Raw genomic sequence first — 20,288 nt, 5'->3', positions numbered from 1 at the left:
GCCCAAGTGTGCTGGCTGCTGTTGTCAAAACACCGGGAGGGCCGTGGTATGGCCTCAGCTCCGACTCTGAAATTAAACTGCATTATTATCCTTTCAGCACATTTTTAGCTTTATGTCTGACAGATAAGGAGAAATTCTGTCACTCTTCGCACGTCATTAAGGCTGGTTGATGTTGTTTATCCTCAAAATTCGAGTGAGAGGTAGTAGAAAGGGATTTGTGCACCACACTGTTTATGATTGACAGTTCAGATAGTATGATTTATCTTACTACAAGTGCCAACAAATTTAACTTCATTGTACTTTGCATCAGCTAAATTCTTTAGACATAAAATGTCCACACCATGTGTGTTCGTATCAGTTTCCTTTCAGACTATGTTCGCAATCTTTTACCGCTCACTTTATGTAACTTTCCGTGGAATAAATGTTTGAATTATTGTTCCCAAGTATCGATCAGTCAGACCATTTAGAAGTATGCAAGGGGCAAACAGAACATGAAATCACTCCCCTTTAATTGTTTTTTTGTCCATGTAGGGTCTCTATCTGTTTCTACGGTAAACTTCAGTGCTGTAAAATTAGACTGTGACTGTGTTTGTGATTCTTCTGTGGCTGGACTTACTCACTGCAGTGAATCATCTGTTCCAAGGAGTAGATCTTGCAAGCCCAGCTGGCTCTCAGTCAACCCCTCTCTTCTGGCTGCGGGCCTGGTTACTGCCACAGGCCTGCAGGATGGAAGATCGGGGACTTATTGTCTAGGTGTCATTTCTGCTAAAGGAAATCAGCCAAGCCTTTGTAAGCACTCTGAGCATCACTCACCCTTCCTCCTCCTCCTCCTCCTCCTCTGCCGATGTGGTATGTGGTGAAAGTAGGAGCTATCATTCCCAAAGATTACGCTTCCTAAATTGTCATTATAACATACAATTCAACACTCATGTCAGCTATGTCAGCAGAAATATAAGTATAACACTTGCCTGTCTAAAAAAGTCTAGTGGAACATTTTTAGTATTTTTCTCTGAGTCTCCTTTGGTCGTCTTTAAAGCTGTGTTTTTAAGTCCTTGCCATCGTGGTACGCTGTGTGAGGGACATTATGTCGTTGTTGTGCTTTCTGCAAATACATTCTTATTAATACATTAGCTCAAAAAAGATGCATCGTAGAAGCGTCATACGTACAAAACATACACCTTAAAAAGTCGAGATGATCTGATTAGATGTTGGTGCACCTTACTTGAATAAATGTGCATGTTAATGAGGGAACACTGTTTTCCCAGAAATTGCTGCAACTCCTTAACATGTTAATCTTACAAATTCAAACTGATTAACTTAATTAGGAGGTAACACGAATTTTCTTGTGACAGCAATACATAGTAGAAACGTAACATTCACCATTTGAAGATGATGATCTGATTAGATTTTGGTGGGCGGTGCTGCTTAAATTTACATATTAAAGGTATTAAATAATTTTTTTTTTTTTCAAATGGATTACATTTTTCCATTCAGGAAGACAAACGATTAATACTGCGGACATATATTTTTTTTTATTATAGCAATAATGAGTTGAGACATAACGCAAGTGTCTCTTGTTGATCCTTTAGCAGACATTAATTCTCCATGTCAACTACGCCGACTCATGAGTGATTGAAAAGGCATATCTGTCGGTTTACTTCTCCCACCCACCCATTTCCCACTTGCAGTCAAACAATTGGTCTGCTGGAAATATTACTTTTACAGGAGCATTCATATTTCTATTTTCTCCTCTGGTAATTGATCCTGCCTCTGTTGCTGAAAATTCATTTTTTTACCAGATTTTGTAACGGAAATCTCTAAAACACAGCTCAATCAGATGTGTCAACTCCTATCGGATTCCTTTTTCCCAGTAGACGGCTAATATTTGCCACACGGATAAATCAACCAGTGTTGACGATGAGATCACAAGAATCAAACGGTTAAAGTGACTTTGTAGTAAAATACCTCGTGTGTCTGCACTACCTCACCAGGAGACACGGTCCCATCCACGTACGCACAGTTTCGATACACACTTTACTGTGTGTGTGTGTGTGTGTGTGTGTGTGTGTGTGTGTGTGTGTGTTGGCCTCCCCACACAGCTCAGCGGGGCTAAAGTCCAGCAGCACGCCTGTAGCTCACATGGCTGTATAAGGGCACAGGGACTGTGCTCCGCTGCTACAGCAGAGCGAGAATGAGGGAGGCGCGAGGCGGCGGGATGGGTGAGCTCCCATCTGGTAGTTCTTAAAACTCCTGGAATGCTTTTGCTTTAGTTACACAAACCAAACAAGCTTTCTCACCAAGCCAAAACGTTCTCTCGACCCTTCTGCTCGTGCTTTCCTCGACACCCTCCGCAACCTCTTCAATCAGTATGCAGCGCCGCTCCAATTCTTCATCTCTGGAAAAAAAAAAAAAAAGAAAAAAAATGACGTGATTTATTTCAATGGATATAAGAAAAAAAAAAAAAAAATAGTTACGCGCATGACAGAGTGAAAATAATAAAACAATGCTCTCAAATGTCAGCTCGCTCCTTCATTTATATCTAATCTGAGAAAACCAAATCCAGCTGAGGGTCCAGATGTGTTCTCCTCTAGACTTGCTCCATCTATCGTACTCCTGACATATTCTGGCCGTCTCACCCCCCCCTACACCAGAACCATCCCAAGCCCATCTTAAAACGTCATGGCTGCTGCTGAGTGATGGTTCCCTGGCCTCTGAGCCCCAGGGATGGAGAGAAAAGAGGAGAAAGAGGCCATGGGATAGATACTGCTCTGTTTTAGTCATTACATTCAGCGTGGTGTCTTACTGTCTGATTGGGATTTTGGTTGTTTGTCTTTTACTGTATTGTATTCTGTATAGTTTGTTGACATTGATGAATATTTGGCGTGCTGTTCTACTACACACCAGTAGCAGATGGATTCTGTTTTATGTGTGGGAGGGGGCGACCTGGTAGCCGAGTGGTTAGGAGGCATTTCACAAGGGAAGAGTCCATGGTTCGATTGCCGGACGGAAGCACGGAGCCGTACTGCATGTCCCTGCTTTCTTTCCCCACATTTCCTGTCTGTCTCTACGGCACCTATCTAATAAAAACAAAACAAAAAGAAGAGAAATCATCTTTGAAAAAAACCAGGGGAAAAAAAAAGGAGTAGTTGGAGGAAGAAGGGTAAGAGGGATAGAGGTTGTGTCTGCCCTGTCTCAGTTGGGGATTACAGTTAAAGCGAGATTTGTTGGGGCCCTGAGTAAAGGGATTTGCAATTTTCCACCCCTCGTGTGCACAGCTGTCTACAGTTCTTACCCATCTACATGTGTCTCTTTGCTTTCTCTCAGTCCTTCTCCCTTTCTGCCGCCGTTTTTGCAGTTTAAGTTGACTTTGCATCCGAGGTCATGTGGTTTATTTCAAGCCTGTAGTTGACAAAAAGATTACTGTATGTTTCTGGGGACTTTGTGACATCAAAACCCTGCCTATCTTAGTGTCCAGATTGGCCTGGCTTTGTTGCCACTCAAGGTTATGTTTACATGACATCAAATTAACTCTCTCGCTGTCTTTCCCCCCCGTCCCCCCTAGACATCCGCCACCCGGAGGAGCTATCTTTACTGCGCAAACCCCGTGACCCCAAAAAGAAGAAGAAAAAGTTGGAGGAGGCAGAGGAGGACGATCTGGAGTTGGAGGGTCCACTGTTAACCCCTGGATCAGGTGAGCTGCATTCACGGCCTGTTACGGTGTTTGCTGCAAGAATTAACAGCCGCCCTGTTCAGGTTTAGTAGGATGGAAGCTTGAAATTTACAGCCAGCGATGGAAATAATCTTCCCTGAATTAGAAAATGAGAAGAGTGCAAGAAGTAGTGTGTGTGTGTGTGTGTGTGTGTGTGTGTGTGTGTGTGTGTAAAATCCTAAATCTATACACCCAGTGTTGTGTAATTTCTTAAAAGTGGATTGTTGTCCTCTTACAGTGGGTACGGAAAGTATTCAGACCCCTTTAAATTTTTCACTCTTTGTTTCATTGCAGCCATTTGCTAAAATCAAAAAAGTTCATTTTATTTCTCATTAATGTACACTCAGCACCCCATCTTGACAGAAAAAAACAGAAATGTAGAAATTTGTGCAAATTTATTAAAAAAGAAAAACTGAAATATCACATGGTCATAAGTATTCAGACCCTTTGCTGTGACACTCATATTTAACTCGCATGCTGTCCATTTCTTCTGATCCTCCTTGAGATGGTTCTACTCCTTCATTGGAGTCCAGCTGTGTTTAATTAAACTGATTGGACTTGATTAGGAAAGGCACACACCTGTCTATATAAAACCTTACAGCTCACAGTGCATGTCAGAGCAAATGAGAATCATGAGGTCGAAGGAACTGTCCAAGGAGCTCAGAGACAGAATTGTGGCAAGGCACAGATCTGGCCAAGGTTACAAAATAATTTCTGCAGCACTCAAGGTTCCTAAGAGCACAGTGGCCTCCATAATCCTTAAATGGAAGAAGTTTGGGATGACCAGAACTCTTCCTAGACCTGGCCGTCCAGCCAAACTGAGCAACCGTGGGAGAAGAGCCTTGGTGAGAGAGGTAAAGAAGAACCCAAAGATCACTGCGGCTGAGCTCCAGAGGTGCAGTAGGGAGATGGGAGAAAGTTCCACAAAGTCAACTATCACTGCAGCCCTCCACCAGTCGGGGCTTTATGGCAGAGTGGCCCGACGGAAGCCTCTCCTCAGTGCAACATATGAACATATGAAAGCCCGCATAGAGTTTGCCAAAAAACACATGAAGGACTCCCAGACTATGAGAAATAAGATTCTCTGGTCTGATGAGACCAAGATTGAACTTTTTGGCGTTAATTCTAAGCGGTATGTGTGGAGAAAACCAGGCACTGCTCATCACCTGCCCAATACAATCCCAACAGTGAAACATGGTGGTGGCAGCATCATGCTATGGGGGTGTTTTTCAGCTGCAGGGACGGGACGACTGGTTGCAATTGAAGGAAAGATGAATGCGGCCAAGTACAGAGATATCCTGGAAGAAAACCTCTTCCAGAGTGCTCTGGACCTCAGACTGGGCCGAAGGTTCACCTTCCAACAAGACAATGACCCTAAGCACACAGCTAAAATAACAAAGGAGTGGCTTCGGAACAACTCTGTGACCATCCTTGACTGGCCCAGCCAGAGCCCTGACCTAAACCCAATTAAGCATCTCTGGAGAGACCTGAAAATGGCTGTCCAGCAACGTTCATCATCCAACCTGACAGAACTGGAGAGGATCTGCAAGGAAGAATGGCAGAGGATCCCCAAATCCAGGTGTGAAAAGCTTGTTGCATCATTCCCAAGAAGACTCATGGCCGTACTAGCTCAAAAGGGTGCTTCTACTCAATACTGAGCAAAGGGTCTGAATACTTATGACCATGTGATATTTCAGTTTTTCTTTTTTAATAAATTTGCACAAATTTCTACATTTCTGTTTTTTTTCTGTAAAGATGGGGTGCTTAGTGTTGTTTACTTTTTTGATTTTAGCAAATGGCTGCAATGAAACAAAGAGTGAAAAATTTAAAGGGGTCTGAATACTTTCCGTACCCACTGTATTTCTATAGCAGGTTGAACAGCAGGTTCAGTTAGCTCCAGTGGAGCATCTCCCATCCTTGTTTTGTGTCTGATTACACTTGTGGTTCAGAAACCACTAAGATAACTCCAGATTGCTGCAGCCTACTCCTACTGACCAAATATGCATGTGTGAGTTTGAGGCCTGCATGGGATCTACAGCCATGGCTCTCAATTCCTTGGCAGGGAGGATGAAGAATGGTTGAGATTCCACACATAGTTGGTCACGCTGCCATTTTAAACCCAAACCAGGCAACACGAGTGCAGTCATAATGGCCCTCCTCCCTCCTTCGGCGAGTGATGGGAGCGTTACAACCATCTGAGCAGGGAGGGGCAGAACAAAACAGACCGGACCGCTGTCACAGAATTAGCATGAAGCAAAACTGCTAACGCTATGAGACAGGGTGACTGGGACTCTTTTGTGTAAACAGCGTCTCTTGTGCTCTGCAGAGTTAGCTCAATGTGCACTGCATAACTATACATTTATATACTCGCATTGGGAGGGGATCTCCATGGGCAACCAGCGTGAACTTGAACCATCGTGCTTCTTGCGGGCAAGAGAAACAAATTCTCCTAACGTGCAGATTTGGATCACAGTAAAAATCATCCACAGGTGATTTATCTTATTTGCCCACATACCGAAATAAAATGAGTGATGGAAAAGGCAAAAAGCAAACAATTCCCAGCAGCATATAATGATCCCACCCAGAATTGCATCAGAACATTTTAAGGGTGTGCGACACTGATGCCTCCGGTACAGATACATTCTGTTCCTAGTGGGTGAATGTGGTCACACTATTGGGTCGTGCAGAGAAGCAGAGTTTCAACAGGAATGTGCAGCATCTGTTTACTGTCACCAGTCTCCCTGTGGTGTTTTGTGTGACTGAGCGCACGCACACACACACACACACACACACACACACACACACACACACACACACACACACACACACACACACAAGCGCTTCCTGCCATCCTCCCATCCTCCCTGTCAGGTGACATGCTGCAGTCAGGGAGTGTGCTTCAAGGCCAAGTTGTAAGACGTTATCCCGTCCCTCGTGGGGGAAGAGCTGGCCCCTGAGCCCGGGTCTTCTGATAGAAATCACAAGGTATTGCAGAGAGCCAGAGATGCAATCAGACCCATAGCCTTCTCCTTTGTCCCTGTCCTCTTTCAGAAAGACTGCGGTCACATTTAGAGCTGTAGGGATTAGTTAATACCTACAGTATAGAGTATGTATACGATACATGGAGGTCCGCACTGACCTCAGAAGCAAACAACATGGGTGGATGGTAAACACTTGCGGTCACCAGAGTTACATGGCCGTTTATTTCCACTTGCTGGCTGGCAAACCTTTTCCAAAACCTCAATCTCTATCTTTAACTGTACCATTTAGGAAACTCCATGTCCCCTGTACGTCTGCACATTCATGTCAAGTGCCCCACAGACTTGGTCATTTTGGTATGAAAAAAAAAAAAAGAGAAAAGAATTATGTGACTAATCATTTGCTGTAGTTGTGACTCAGACTGACCCATGATGTTGCCCATGATGCCAGTCCATCAAGCACCCCCGGGCCCACCACATCTTGACGTGCCTGTCGCATCTAATTGTCCTTCCTGTCAGCGTGGACAGTTCATGCCAGTTCTCTACATTTGTGCTGCAGGGCTGGGTCATATTCATATTGACCAACGCCTTGCCTGGGTTTTCAATCAGTCATGCTGTGTCGGATGGTTATGAATGAGTGGATGGAAACGACAGAACCTCGCTTGTCATGCCAGGGTGATCTCCCTCTGCGAAGAGGGCAAACTGAGTCACCCACTCTGAGGATAGCAGTTGGCGTCGTCTGTGGAAATGCCACGGATCTCCTCATTCTTGTATTCTTCAACTTTTGTCTTTTTTTCTCCTCTGTTTCCTTCTCTCCAGTGTTTCAATATCCTAAATCTATCCACTCTATGTTGTTTTTCTTCCATTCCACTTCTTCCCTCCACTTTTTTCCTGCCTTTCTTTTTCTTACTCTTTCTCGTTTCATCCTAGCCTCTGAGATAATATACATCGGACCTGTCAAAGGTAAGCTCTCCTCTTCCTCTGTCCTTTTTTTCTCTTCAGCACTGCTTCCTCACCCTCGCCTCCCTCTTACTCCTTATCCCCCCCCCCCCCTCCCCACAGCTGGATTGATAAGGTCACCTGACATCTGTAACCTTTGGGACTTTGCAGCCGAGTCACCTGACTGCTTCCTCCAGAGGAAGTCAGCTGATTCGGGAGGTCTCATGACAAAGGCTTTGCGTCCTATTAGAAATTAGCTCCAAGCTCACTTTTCTTACAGCTACTTGAGGCTTGCTCACGGTGCGTGCTGACTGATGCGCAGGAACACTTTTTTTTTTTTAGCCTTTGAAAGTTTTGCTTGAGGTAACAGCAGGTAGACATACAAGTAGGCAACTTAAATGTAGGATAAACTGTGCCTTTGCTATACGGTGGTGTTCAGAATCATATGCTTATCATACAACATGCTTAATTTAACAGTTAAAATCCACAAGAGATACTTTCATTCATTTGACGGCGCTCTCAAGGTTTATCACAACTCTTAACATCTGATGGTGGTCCAGCTCCCTCAATGAATCCCCAGTGTGGGAGCATCGGGGAGTAAAGTCATGCTCACATTCTTTATGACTTTTCGTCAACATTGGAGAGTCAGTAAACAGGATGGAGGAGGCCCAGTTGTGTTGTTAGTGGACTGCCAACTTTCACCTTACGCACGGGTTCTCTGGATATTTGGCATTCCTCAAGAGACCCTATGGGAGATGGGAGTACTCTCCCTGCCCTGATGAACTTGGCGTTAGCGGGGAAAATCTTGAAGGAACCACTGAGTAACACCCTCCCCCACAAGGGATGGGTGGCCATCGCTTAGCCTGCACTCTGTTCTCATGACCTAAGCTCGCAAACACAAACACACACACACACACACACACACACACACACTCATAAACACAAACCAAGCCCACTTCCTGATTTGAAAAGGGATCTGGTGGTTTAGCCAGTGTTGCTTCTTGACCTAGGCCCCCACAGAGGGAGAGAAGGAATGGAGGGGAGTGTGGCCAAAAATAGTCCACAAGTTTAGCCAACAGGAAATGCAAACAGCTTCACTTTGGTGGCTTATGTTTGTAGCCAAAATTCAAAAGAATAAATATGCACATGAATCAAAATTTGGATTATGTAGACGCAAACATTTGGATTTACAATTGTGCTTTTTTTTTTTTTTCTTTTTTTTTTTTTCCTTCCATTTTCTTGGTACTCCCCCTCTCCTGTGGGCTAATTGTGCAATCGTTTGCTGTGTGCAATGCATTCCTCCAGGTTTTTTTTTGACTGTGAGTAAATGGGTGACCCTGATCTTGGTGTGCATCATCTGCATGCTGATCCACATCAGTTCCACCATCCCGCAGGAGGACATGGTTGAAGTCACTCGTCTGCAATGTATGGGCTGGTAGTGGTCACATGGTGTTGTTTAGCGCTAGCTGGTCTGGCTAGGCTGCAAGTGTGTGTGCTTTTTAAGAAGTGTTCTCACTCATTTTGCCTTTGGTGCTGTTTTAGTGGCGTATTTGTGAATGTGCACTTGATTTCAATTGTGTCAATATAAGGCAACAAATATATCAAAATGAAGGTAAGTAATGTTTATTTGATGAATTAAACTGTACGTGTCTTTTTCTTTGGACTACAAGGGACTAACCGATGGCTGTGTTTTTTCAGGGAGCATCTACTCGAGTCCAGGCTTGTACAGTAAGACCATGACCCCCACCTACGACTCCAGGGACGGCAGTCCTCTGTCGCCCACCTCCGCCTGGTTCGGAGACAGCCCCCTGTCCGAGGGCAATCCCAGCATCCTTGCTGTCAGCCAGCCAATCTCCTCACCAGACATCCTGGTCAAGCTCTACAAGCCCCAGTCCCTGCTCGACAAAGCCAAAATCAATCAGGGGTGAGATTAACTTTGGTTGCTTGTAGAATCGTTTAAATCTGTGCAGTTGATGGAAACAATTGCAAATATTGTCTGTTTCTAACTTGCTATAATTAATGTCTGCATAGGTGGTTGGACTCATCCAGGTCTCTCATGGAGCAGGATGTAAAGGAGAACGAGGTGCTGCTGCTGAGGTTTAAATACCACAGTTTCTTTGACCTCAACCCAAAGGTACATCCCACAGACAACAACAACAACTTCACAATATAGTCAGCCGAGACATTTATTGAGAACATGCTGTACTAGATGGCTACTATGCTATGATGTAATGTTTTATTCTGCACAGTTGGCCAAATATGATATTATACGGACCACCTAACTGGAACATCTGAAAGTCAGCCTGCTTGGTTCTCTCGTTACAGGGTGTCATTAACCACATACAACCTTTAACTACTGCTCCACCAGGTGTAGTCCTGTCCCATGTGTTCAGTTTTGTGCTGGTATGTGTCCACAGTATGATGCCATCCGAGTGAACCAGCTCTATGAGCAGTCCAAGTGGGCCATCCTGCTGGAGGAAATTGAGTGCACGGAGGAGGAAATGATGATGTTTGCTGCCCTGCAGGTAAGAAGACGATGTTTCTCTGCTCGTGCCTGCACTTAATCTTCCCGGTTTCAGCATTGTTTCGTCAGGGTCTGAAATTTGAAGGCCTGCAGTCCTCTTTTCATTGTGCAGCGGGCACATTGCTTTCCGAACCGCAAGCTAATGAATTGGATGGGATTGCAGCCCAGAGCCGAGCCATGTGGCTGCCAGTTCTGCTGCGGCACGCATACTAAAACTTGGCTGTTGTATATTGCTGCAGAACGAGTTAATAGGGGCATCATCGCGAATATTCCCACTGGGCTTCTCGGTAGGCTTTAAAATCAATCAGGTTCCTTTTATTTCTGACTCGGTTCGTAGCAATTAAAGGGAGGCTTTTGAACAAAGAAATCCTTTTTTGAATAATTAAAAACAGTTATGTCAGATGGAGAAACAGGATGAAGTGTCTCCTTGCTTGCCAGGAAATCCGCTCTAGTGAGTCATCATGACAAAGACATGAAAAGCTGATGAATTAATATTATTTTTAATACAGGTTTTTTTTTTAAATTTATTTATAGAAACATTTAAAAATCTGCAGCAGTATATTGTTCCAACATTTTAATTCGAAGGTATTTCGTGCATATTTGTCGTTTGGACCGCAGCTTCACGCGAGTCATTTCTTTACACCCCGAGGTTCGTCGCTGCAGCCGCTCATAAAGTTGGTCTGCGCCGGACTTTAAAGACACAAGCAGCACCGGACCCACGAGTTTCTCTGTGGAGACGAGTTTTAAAGGAAGATTACAAGACGGGGAAGTTACAAGAGTAGACATAAAGGGGAACCGTGGAAGCGATGTACAGATGTGAACCCCTTTTGCTCCCTCAGGTTACCACATGTAGTCTGTGGGGTTGGTGGCCCTGCTATTTCTGACCGTCATAAACTGTGGGTGCCAAGACCTGAGGACGCCACCCTGTCCTCACCCCCATGGTAATTATAGTGCATCTTGGGCCACGGGACCCCGTGTCTCAGCCCAGACCACCCACCCCAGCGAGATGCAGTCTCGTAGACCTGCTCGCATTCCTCTGAAAGCCCTCATACACTCCCGAGGTGTTAGGTGTGTTTTATCAGACCGGTTACAATTCCGCTTAAATGGTTTCCTGTCGCTCTTCCCCGGGAGAGATGCTGATCCAAAGCACGGTGTTTAGGCCGGCGGCCGCTCTGTCGCTACCTGTCTGTTAGCGCTTCGGTAGCTACGACTATGTTTCAGTTTGGTAGTATGAGCTCAGGGTTTTTGGCTAAGGTTTCACCGTTGAGGAATGCGAGGGTCTAAATAAAGAGCCGCAATTGTCCGGATTCAGCATTGCTGCTGGCTGGTGTTGGCGTCCTATCACCTGGATGTCTCCGCAGGAATGAGGTAATAAGGAGTGAAGAACAGTAACTGACCTCATAGTCATGGACTTTTGGGCACAGGTTGTACTTCAGCAGATGGAATACAAACGGGAAACAAGCGCCCACCGGTTGCAGTTTTTATTTGCATTGTGTTGAACGGAGTGAAGAGGTGGAGGGTTGGACTGTCATGGCGAGCCCTTTGTCCCACATTTTGTAACCGTAGCCACCGGAAGCCTCACGTATCCCTTTCAAACTCTTTCTGTATCTCTCTCTCTCTCAGCAGCTGTTCATTCATATATTGGTGGGGGGGTTGGTGATGGGTTGACATTATAAATACCATTTGTCAACAAGCTGTATTTAGTGTCTGTGACTCACGGTCGGGTTTTCGGTAATGAGGCTCCATACTAATGAAATGGTGTTTCCATTGTTACGTGAACGCACGGTCTCTTACACCACACACGTACCCCTTGGGAAACCATTTTTATTACATGTAACGGTTCAAAGACATTCTAATAACTGCTTAGTAACCTGAGCGGATCGTTGTCACCTATCACTTCATCCCATCTTCCTCGCAGTCTCATCGTCGCCATCTCGTTAGAAAATAAAGAACATCGCTGGTAAACTCAATGGTGCATACTCGCTACCACTACTTGCACTTGCTAACATAAGCGCCAACACATCTTAAAGTATTTATATGGCAATTATCACAGACCCATTCCCTTTTTATAAGAAGTTGGAGCGTTTGTGCACCAGTAGCACATACCAGGGAACTTTTATAGAAATCAGAAAAACTGTTGGGAGCAGCAAACTCAATCTCACGATTTCTTTACACTCCCAAGTCTCAAGTGTTTGTCTATCAGCTGGAATCTTCTACTAGTCAGAAACATCATCTCCGATTGTACGTTTCATCTCTATGCTTTGAACATAGAACACTGAACCACTTGTTGTGTACAGGTCTTGTAGTTTGTAGATATCTGCTGTTGATAAAAAAAAGGTTTCGGTTTCGAAATATCAAAATGATGAAAAATATCTAGCAAAACTCATCATCCTAAAAAAACAACAACCTGAAACCTATAATTTGACCTGACCGGGGGGGGGGGGGCGTCTCTCTTTTTTTTTTCTTTCTTTCTCAGTACCACATCAACAAGCTGTCAATCATGTCTTCAGACAACCACATGAATAACAGTGAGAAGGAGGTGGATGAGGTGGACGCAGCCCTGTCAGACCTGGAGATTACTTTGGAGGGAGGGAAGACATCCAACACACTGGTAGGACAACGCCGACGTCTCCACCATCACCACGTTTATTTTTTTGGGTGGGGATCGCGAGGGAATGCTGGAGTTCTTTTGTCCAAATTGGCATCATTGTGTGAATGTGTTCTCCCACTCGTGAAGGCTTGGCATTGTTTTTGCTCCTTTGTTCCTCGCTCTGATGAAGTCTCTTTTCATCAGCGGTATTTAACAGGAGGGGAATTCGGCATACACAATAAACAGCTCAGTTCACTGGAAGTGCAACATTTCACACAGTTATTTATAAGGCCTGCGTTTGACAAAAGGCTGTGGTTGCATTACATACAGTTGCACTGGAAAAAAATATGTCTGTGCTGTTACAACAGCAGTTGTTCAGTTTACACAGCTTATCAGAGGAAACTCGGCATGGAAATATTACATAAGAAGTGTTATCTCGGGCATGCTCTGCTGAGCAACGGCATTAAAAATGTACAAAAGTCGTACATGGGGTTATTGTTTTAACCATGTTCTTATTCTTGTAAATTAAAATCTATCAGGGTTATACAAACAGTTTTTTTTTGTTGTTTTTTTCCCCCCCCTTTCCTCTCAGGGTGACATCACATCTATTCCCGAGCTAGCGGACTATGTCAAAGTCTTCAAGTAAGTTCACGTCCAGAAATACCTGATCCCACAAGACCGCATGAACTTTCTCTCTTATCGACATCTCTTAACAACTGTTTGCGAGTTCACGCAAAGACTGTATATTTACACAAAGGATGGTTTAGTCGATCAGAGAACCACGAAGCAACATTTTCTGGCTGACTAAGAGATTTGTTGCCTGTTTTGCATCAGTCTAATAGGTTGGGTTGTTCGCCAAAGAACATTTTTCAGGCTGAGCTTTCAGTTTGGCTCTTCAGAGTGATTAGAGTTGGACTGAGCATATTTTAAATCATATTCATTCTTGGCTTGAAGCCTTTGCTGACAAGCAGGTGGACCCGAGGGTGGTTGTCTCGTAAAATGTATAAACTGGGAGGGGGGGCATGGTATCAAGGGGCATTTCCTCTTTAATGGTTTTCAACAGTTGCTGGATCCTTTCCTGTTCACCTCGCTGACTTTGCACTTTTGAAGCCCCCCCCCCTCCCTCCTTTGTACTGATTTAGGGACCCCCCCCCCCCCCCCCCCCCCCCCCGCCGCCTCCATCCCCCGCTCTTCCTCTTGACCACCAATTAACAAAATGGGTGGGTTTTTTTTGTACCTTCTGAAATCTGACTTGTCTTCCTTTATCTGTTTTATATTTTCTAGACCCAAGAAACTGACACTGAAGGGCTATAAGCAGTACTGGTGCACGTTCAAGGACATCACAATTTCCTGTTACAAGAGTAAAGAGGAGGCACACGGGACACCTGCTCACCAAATGAATCTTAGAGGTGCAGACGATCATTTGCATACAAACTGGAATGCAATGCTTCATTTTTCTCCTGCGAGTACGTTGTCTTAGGTGCGTGTCTGTAGAATGGCTGTGATCTTTGACCTCCTCTTCCTGTCTGCACTTTGGCTTCTTGTGTCTAGGTTGTGAGGTAACGCCAGATGTTAACATCTCGGGTCAGAAATTCAACATCAAGTTGCTAATCCCCGTGGCCGATGGCATGAACGAGATCTGGCTTCGGTGCGACATGGTAAGGCCGAAGTTAGTTCACCCTTTTGCTGCGATTTCACATCCCCTTAGTGGCATTTAATTAAGGTTGACTTTTCATCTGCAGGAGAAACAGTACGCCCACTGGATGGCTGCGTGCCGCTTGGCGTCCAAAGGGAAGACCATGGCCGACAGCTCGTACAACTTGGAGGTCCAGAACATTCTGTCCTTCCTCAAGATGCAGCACATGAATCCCGACCCTCAGTTCATTGAACCGATCACCACTGACATCAACCCAGAGTGCCTGGTGTCCCCACGCTATCTGAAGAAGTACAAGAACAAGCAGGTAAGCCATACATGTGTAGGGAGCTCTAGCACACAGCATCTGAACGCACTTGGAAGCTCTGTTCACAGCAACACGGGAGGTTAAAAATAATAAGAGACGGGTAATGAAGGGTAATGAGTAAATGGGCGCCTCCTGGCATCAGAATTGTCTCGCATTGGAATGTAACCTCCCTCTCCTCCCCCTTCTTTACTCTTCCTCCTCCTCCCTCCATTTACCCCCTCCCGTCTGTCCGAGGGGAAACCAGGACAGCAGAAGTCCAAACCACTGGACATGCTTATGTTACAGCGTTTCAGTTTTTTCTGCTGGTAGACAAAAGGGCTGGACGAAAAGCGCAGAGATCTCAGTCACAGTCACATGGACACATATCAGCTGCAACAAGTCCGAATCTATTGACTTGAAACACTATAACATGGAGTTGACATTTTTGATGAATGAAAGCGCAGCACGAGCAAAAACATCTTATTAACCAGGTGCAATGTTTAATCACAGAATGAATCTGTATTCTCGTCAGCTTTCGTAAGCTTCAACGACGTGCCCGGCAGATTTGCATGTAAGCAACAGGCTGGTTTGTGTGTACACTGGAACAGCTGAGCACACAGCTGCCATGGCCGTGTTAGTTGGGGATGGGTGAAGGAGGCGCCTGCCTCCCCCACAGCTTACTCACTCAGTCTGGATTCCTTTAAGTTGTAGCAGGAAAGCGGAACGTAGCTCAAGGTCTGGAAGGATGTCGGGAGGCTGCTGGTACAGTAAGTGATGACTCAGAAAATGGTGTGCAACGTCAAAGGCGGACATTTAGATGGATGTCTAGGAGGAGACGTAGACTTGAGGTGAAGGATTACGGTTAATCCTCGAGTGAGAAAGGATGTGACACAACGCCGCGAAGAACGAGCGCCATTAAATACGATCGGAAGTCATTGACGCGACAGACACAACAGGAGATGATTCAGGTCTTGTAAATGAGCCACAGCGTCGCCCGGTTGAATGTGAATACTGAATGCCCCTAGCACAAACCACTCTTTCTCTTTTAATGCTGTTTTCTTGCAGGAAATCTGCACGTGACGTACGTAGTGCTTCTGAAAACTCGGCGCAGCTAAAAGTCTGCGCTGACCCAGAAATATAGAAGTAAAGAATAAAGTTTCAGTTCTGTCTCTTTATTTCTCACTTTCTCTCTTTTTAGATTAATGAGAAAATCCCTTAAACATACTCGGGGGGGTCAGTGACATGAAGAGAATTCCCTCGTTCTCATAGAAAGGCCTGTGAAACCAAAGTGTAAAAGACATTCATTCACGAGTCCGGTTCGCGTGACGTAAATGAACCCAATTTAAGTGGTCAACCTGGCCGGTTTCATTTTTCAGTGTATTTTTTCATCGTCCACCTCTTGGACAGCTTTTGTTCGATCACCCTTCGATTCCGTCTTTGTTTTGTCCTTTTCATCATTTCCTGAAACATTATACAGACGTTTTCTGACCGCGTTCTACAGTAAAAGAGCATTAAAGAACTACAGCTCCAATGAGCCGCACGCGTGGTATCAAACTTCACGGGGGGGCTTTTCTTGTTAAACCCTAACAAAGTCACTGTGTTTTTTTTTTTTTTTTATCTTTGTTAAGATACGTTCTGTACAATACGAACAAATGACCTTTTGTGGCAAAAAAAACAAATGAATTACCTGGACCAGAGGCTGAACTCCGAACCGGAGGCAGTGGGAGTATTATTAGTTGTAGCTCAGCCGGATGTGTGCCTGTCTGTTGTTCTTTCTGGCCCGGCTCCAGACTCGCACTCCAACCCAGTTTTGACAGCGTCAAAGAATAATGGCATAGTGTTTCTGTACGGCATGAGTCCGTAACCCTTGCTTTTACACACACGATGTGTACTTGTGTGGCGGGCGTGGGGCGTCAGGAAACGGGCCGTGCCCGGGAAGGCTGCGCGGGAAAACTGCCTGGGAAAAGTCCCGTTAACTCTCCAGTCGGCTGCAGCCCCTCCCCGGCTCCCTCAAACTGGAACTTCCTGTTTTAGATTTGTCCGAGGGGACTTCCGCTGTGCTGCGGCTCCGAGCGGATACGCACGCAGGGATTTTTGAAAGTGGTTTCAGGCGAAATCTATACATTTTACACAGAAAACAAACATTTAAAAACCCGGGAATGAACTCCTGAAACGGTCCGCTTCGAGCTGCTGCTTGTACATATCGCCATCTTGTGGATGAAAGAGGAATCACGGTGACGTTTTCTACACTTGAAAATACACTTCCTGTGCCCACTTGCTTTATATACAACCACACAATTGTTCCTTAACCCTCACTGATTGCTGCTGGACTCTCCTTGTGGCTGAATACTGCATGACACCCCCACCCCCTCCCTCTCCCTCCACCCTGCGCTCCACAGCCCCATCTCCTCACTCTTGTTTCTTTTCTTACAGTTATGGCCTCCTGCGTTGTTGTTCGGATCTTTCCACCTTCGCCAGTGATCTTACTTGCTTGTTCTCTTTTCTCCAAACGTTCCTTTTCTCTCTCGTATGCGTCTCCTTCATTCCTCTGTGTCCTCCCATACCCACCTCCCCTCTTCAGCCAGGCTATATCAGGGACTTGGTAAGTCACGTGTCCACTGGGTGCCTTTTAAGCTTCAGACCTATTTGCATGATTGTGTAAACTCGGAACACCTTTCGTGTCCAGGTTGTCTCCCCTAACTATAAGTAACTATAACAGGTCATAGTAGTTGTCCCAGTAGAGCAGAAAGCCTCCCTCTTGATAGCTTGTGTTTACGTTGGTAGACAGACACTGATTTTGCTTGTCTGTATATGAAAAGCATAAACTAGAGACTGCTGAAGGTCCAGTAAGTGATCCATCACAGTATTTTTCAGTTGTTGTTGTTGTTGTTATTATTTTTATTGCAATGCAGTTGGGCAGAGACCGCTGAAGAGAAGCTGTGACGTTCAAGACTTGTTGCAACTTTTTTTAAACGCACAAAATTATCAATCACTGTCTCTGTGATGCTTTACTTTTACTTTTTACTTTTTACTTTTAAGTCTTTTGCTCGTTTGAATTCTACACTCATATGAACTAAAACCGTTGACAACATGAAATGTAAGATAAAGCCACTCATAACTGTTCTACGGGCCTAAAGTAAACCAAGTATGTGAACGCAAGTAGTAGAATCGCTATCTTTGGACGGGACGGTCGTTTCGGTCAAGTTGTTGAGTTAGCTGATGAGCGTTGGGCTGCAGCCGTAAAACGGATCAGGGGGATAACACGTTGATAGACCGACGCATGCAAACTCACACAGGTTGAAAGCTTCTCTTGGCTCATTAACCTTTAGTCGGACTCCTCAGGGGGGGGGGGGGGACGGGCTCATAGATTTACATTTGTCTGTTTTCTAACTGTGTGTGACATAGACATTCACTGGTTTCTGGATTCTCTGATTTTTAGCTCTGTTGGCTTTTTGGAATTGGCCACAGCTTGTTTACTCATTGTGTGTGTGTGTGTGTGTGTGTGTGGATTTGAGTGCATCGGGTTGGTTTGACTCTGGTGATGGGATGCATTTGTTTTACTGTGGGGAGTGTTAAAGTGTTTATGATTGCTTAAATGTCACGAGCATATTAAAAAAAAAAAAAAAAAAATCACGTGTTTAACGCGCGCGATTGTGTATTTGTCAGATTTCAGCCCGGATTCTCGAAGCCCACCAGAATGTGGCCCAGATGAGTCTCATCGAGGCCAAGATGCGCTTCATCCAGGCGTGGCAGTCCCTGCCCGAGTTTGGAATGACTCATTTCCTTGCGAAGTAGGTTTTGTGACAACTGACGAAAAGTTTGTTGAACTACTTGATGCACGCTTCGACTTCCGTCTCCGTCGCCCCAATCTGTGAGATTTGTGTGCCGACAGCGACCTCATTTGGTCGTTTGATTTTCACAGCCGATCCTCTCTCTCTCTTTTTCTTCAGGTTCCAGGGGGGAAAGCGGGAGGAGCTGATCGGCATCACTTACAACCGTTTGATCCGGATGGATGCCAGCACTGGAGATGCTATCAAGACCTGGCGCTTCAGCAACATGAAACAGTGGAACGTCAACTGGGAGATCAAGATGGTAGGAGACCTTATGAAGTGATTTAACGTACATTACGGTAGTCCTACCTTTTTTTTATTTATTTATTTATTTATTTTTTTTAATAACCTATCTTCTTCTGGACATTATCAAAAGTTATTCAGTGTAACGGGTTATCAGTTATAATCAATTTACAACGCTGGCCGTCAATGTTTGTCTGCCGGATCAAGATTCCGTTTTTGCCGTGCTGTGCTCAGGTGACCGTGGAGTTTGCGGACGAGCCCAGTCTGTCCTTCATCTGTGCCGAGGTGGACTGCAAGGTGGTGCACGAGTTCATCGGCGGCTACATCTTCCTGTCCACGCGCGCCAAGGACCAGAACGAGTCTCTCGACGAGGAAATGTTCTATAAGCTGACCAGCGGCTGGGTGTGAGGCCGTCGCAGACCACCAGGGGGTCGATGATTGTAGGTCAGGGGGGCCAGGAGGGGAGGTGGGGAGGTGGGGAGGGGCAGTGGGAGGCGGAACCGCAACATATGGGGGGGGGGGTTATTTTATTCTACTATGTCTCGGTCTTTTTCATTGTTTGGAGCCGCGCTGCAGAGCCCCCGGGGCGGCACGACTACGGCCGCAGCCGACACTATTTCTGTTGTTAAAGTTTCTTTGCGTTAATGCCGACGAGGTCGCAACACTAACATTGCGGGGGGGGGGGGGTGCGCAGTCCAGATGAACTCCTGAGGTCGAGAAGATGATGCCTTTACACCGACCGGGAAGTTTGTCAGTTGTCCTGCAGCCAGCTGTCTCCCCTCCTCTCGGACCGATGGCCGCCAATTTACGTCCGCGACAACCCTTTAAACCAATCAGACATCAGATTTAATCCCAAAGAATCCCCCCCCCCCCCCCCTCCCTCTTGACTGTCCTCTGTCTTCTCTCTCTCTCTCTCTTCTAGAACTGGACTAAAAGAGCTGACATCAGACTGCCATTAAAACACATTACGGTTATAGATACCTGCAGTCGTATCGAATTATTTATCCTAAAAGACAGACTTTCATCAAAGAGTCCCAATTGAAAGGGTTTCCGTATCACCCGCGGCCACCCGCTGCAGCTCCGCATGTCCACCCTGTCCGCTCTGCGGGAGGTTTAGTCTCTTCGAAGTCACGCGTAAAGCACTTGTGCAGCGTACGGTCCTGTTTATGAACAAACTGTTGTTTAAATCTCCTTTTCGCTTCTGGCGTCCGTCGTCTTCAGGACGCCTTGTCCTCTCCGTTGAATGTGTGTCAGCGGACGGGTGCGACATTGTGAGGCTTGCTTTGTATTTAACAGACCGCTGACGGCGGTCTGAAAACACAGTTCACAGTTCAGTGCACTGGGATGAGCGTCCCCGGGGGGGGGGGGGGGGATCTGGTCTCCGGCTGGTGAAAGTGTCCTTTGCCGCAAAAAAATGTTCATCTCAAAAAGTCATCGAGTCTCGTCTTCTAGTCAAATTAAAGCGTTAAAAAAAAAACCCGTTGCCAGTCGGCATGTCGGGCTAAATTTAAAAATGTCTCATTCCGTCGGCGGCC

The 20,288-nt window shown here is 45.6% G+C and overlaps 1 protein-coding gene across 6 annotated transcripts in view; it reads left to right on the top strand.

Moving 5' to 3' along the window:
- Window positions 1–19,211, top strand: part of fermt2 (FERM domain containing kindlin 2) — a 38,400-nt gene extending 19,189 nt beyond the window's left edge. For 3 of the 6 annotated variants that reach the window (XM_069152509.1, XM_069152510.1, XM_069152515.1), the window contains 14 exons: window positions 3,563–3,691; window positions 7,618–7,650; window positions 9,325–9,550; window positions 9,658–9,760; window positions 10,044–10,151; window positions 12,627–12,761; window positions 13,333–13,382; window positions 14,025–14,149; window positions 14,292–14,398; window positions 14,483–14,701; window positions 17,262–17,282; window positions 18,347–18,471; window positions 18,631–18,772; window positions 18,988–19,211. In XM_069152509.1, coding sequence (XP_069008610.1) covers window positions 3,563–3,691; window positions 7,618–7,650; window positions 9,325–9,550; window positions 9,658–9,760; window positions 10,044–10,151; window positions 12,627–12,761; window positions 13,333–13,382; window positions 14,025–14,149; window positions 14,292–14,398; window positions 14,483–14,701; window positions 17,262–17,282; window positions 18,347–18,471; window positions 18,631–18,772; window positions 18,988–19,161 — 1,697 coding nt within the window. In that variant the 3' untranslated portion in view covers window positions 19,162–19,211. The remainder of the gene's footprint in view (window positions 1–3,562; window positions 3,692–7,617; window positions 7,651–9,324; window positions 9,551–9,657; window positions 9,761–10,043; window positions 10,152–12,626; window positions 12,762–13,332; window positions 13,383–14,024; window positions 14,150–14,291; window positions 14,399–14,482; window positions 14,702–17,261; window positions 17,283–18,346; window positions 18,472–18,630; window positions 18,773–18,987) is intronic. The other 3 variants (XM_069152512.1, XM_069152511.1, XM_069152513.1) reach the window with 3 other exon arrangements.
- The last annotated feature ends 1,077 nt before the right edge of the window (window positions 19,212–20,288 follow it).

Source organism: Embiotoca jacksoni, unplaced genomic scaffold (assembly GCF_022577435.1).
Source record: "Embiotoca jacksoni isolate LCO1_2020_lvr unplaced genomic scaffold, fEmbJac1.0.p SCAF_18, whole genome shotgun sequence".
NCBI lineage: Eukaryota > Metazoa > Chordata > Actinopteri > Embiotocidae > Embiotoca > Embiotoca jacksoni.
This window is presented reverse-complemented; position numbering and strand designations above follow the sequence as displayed.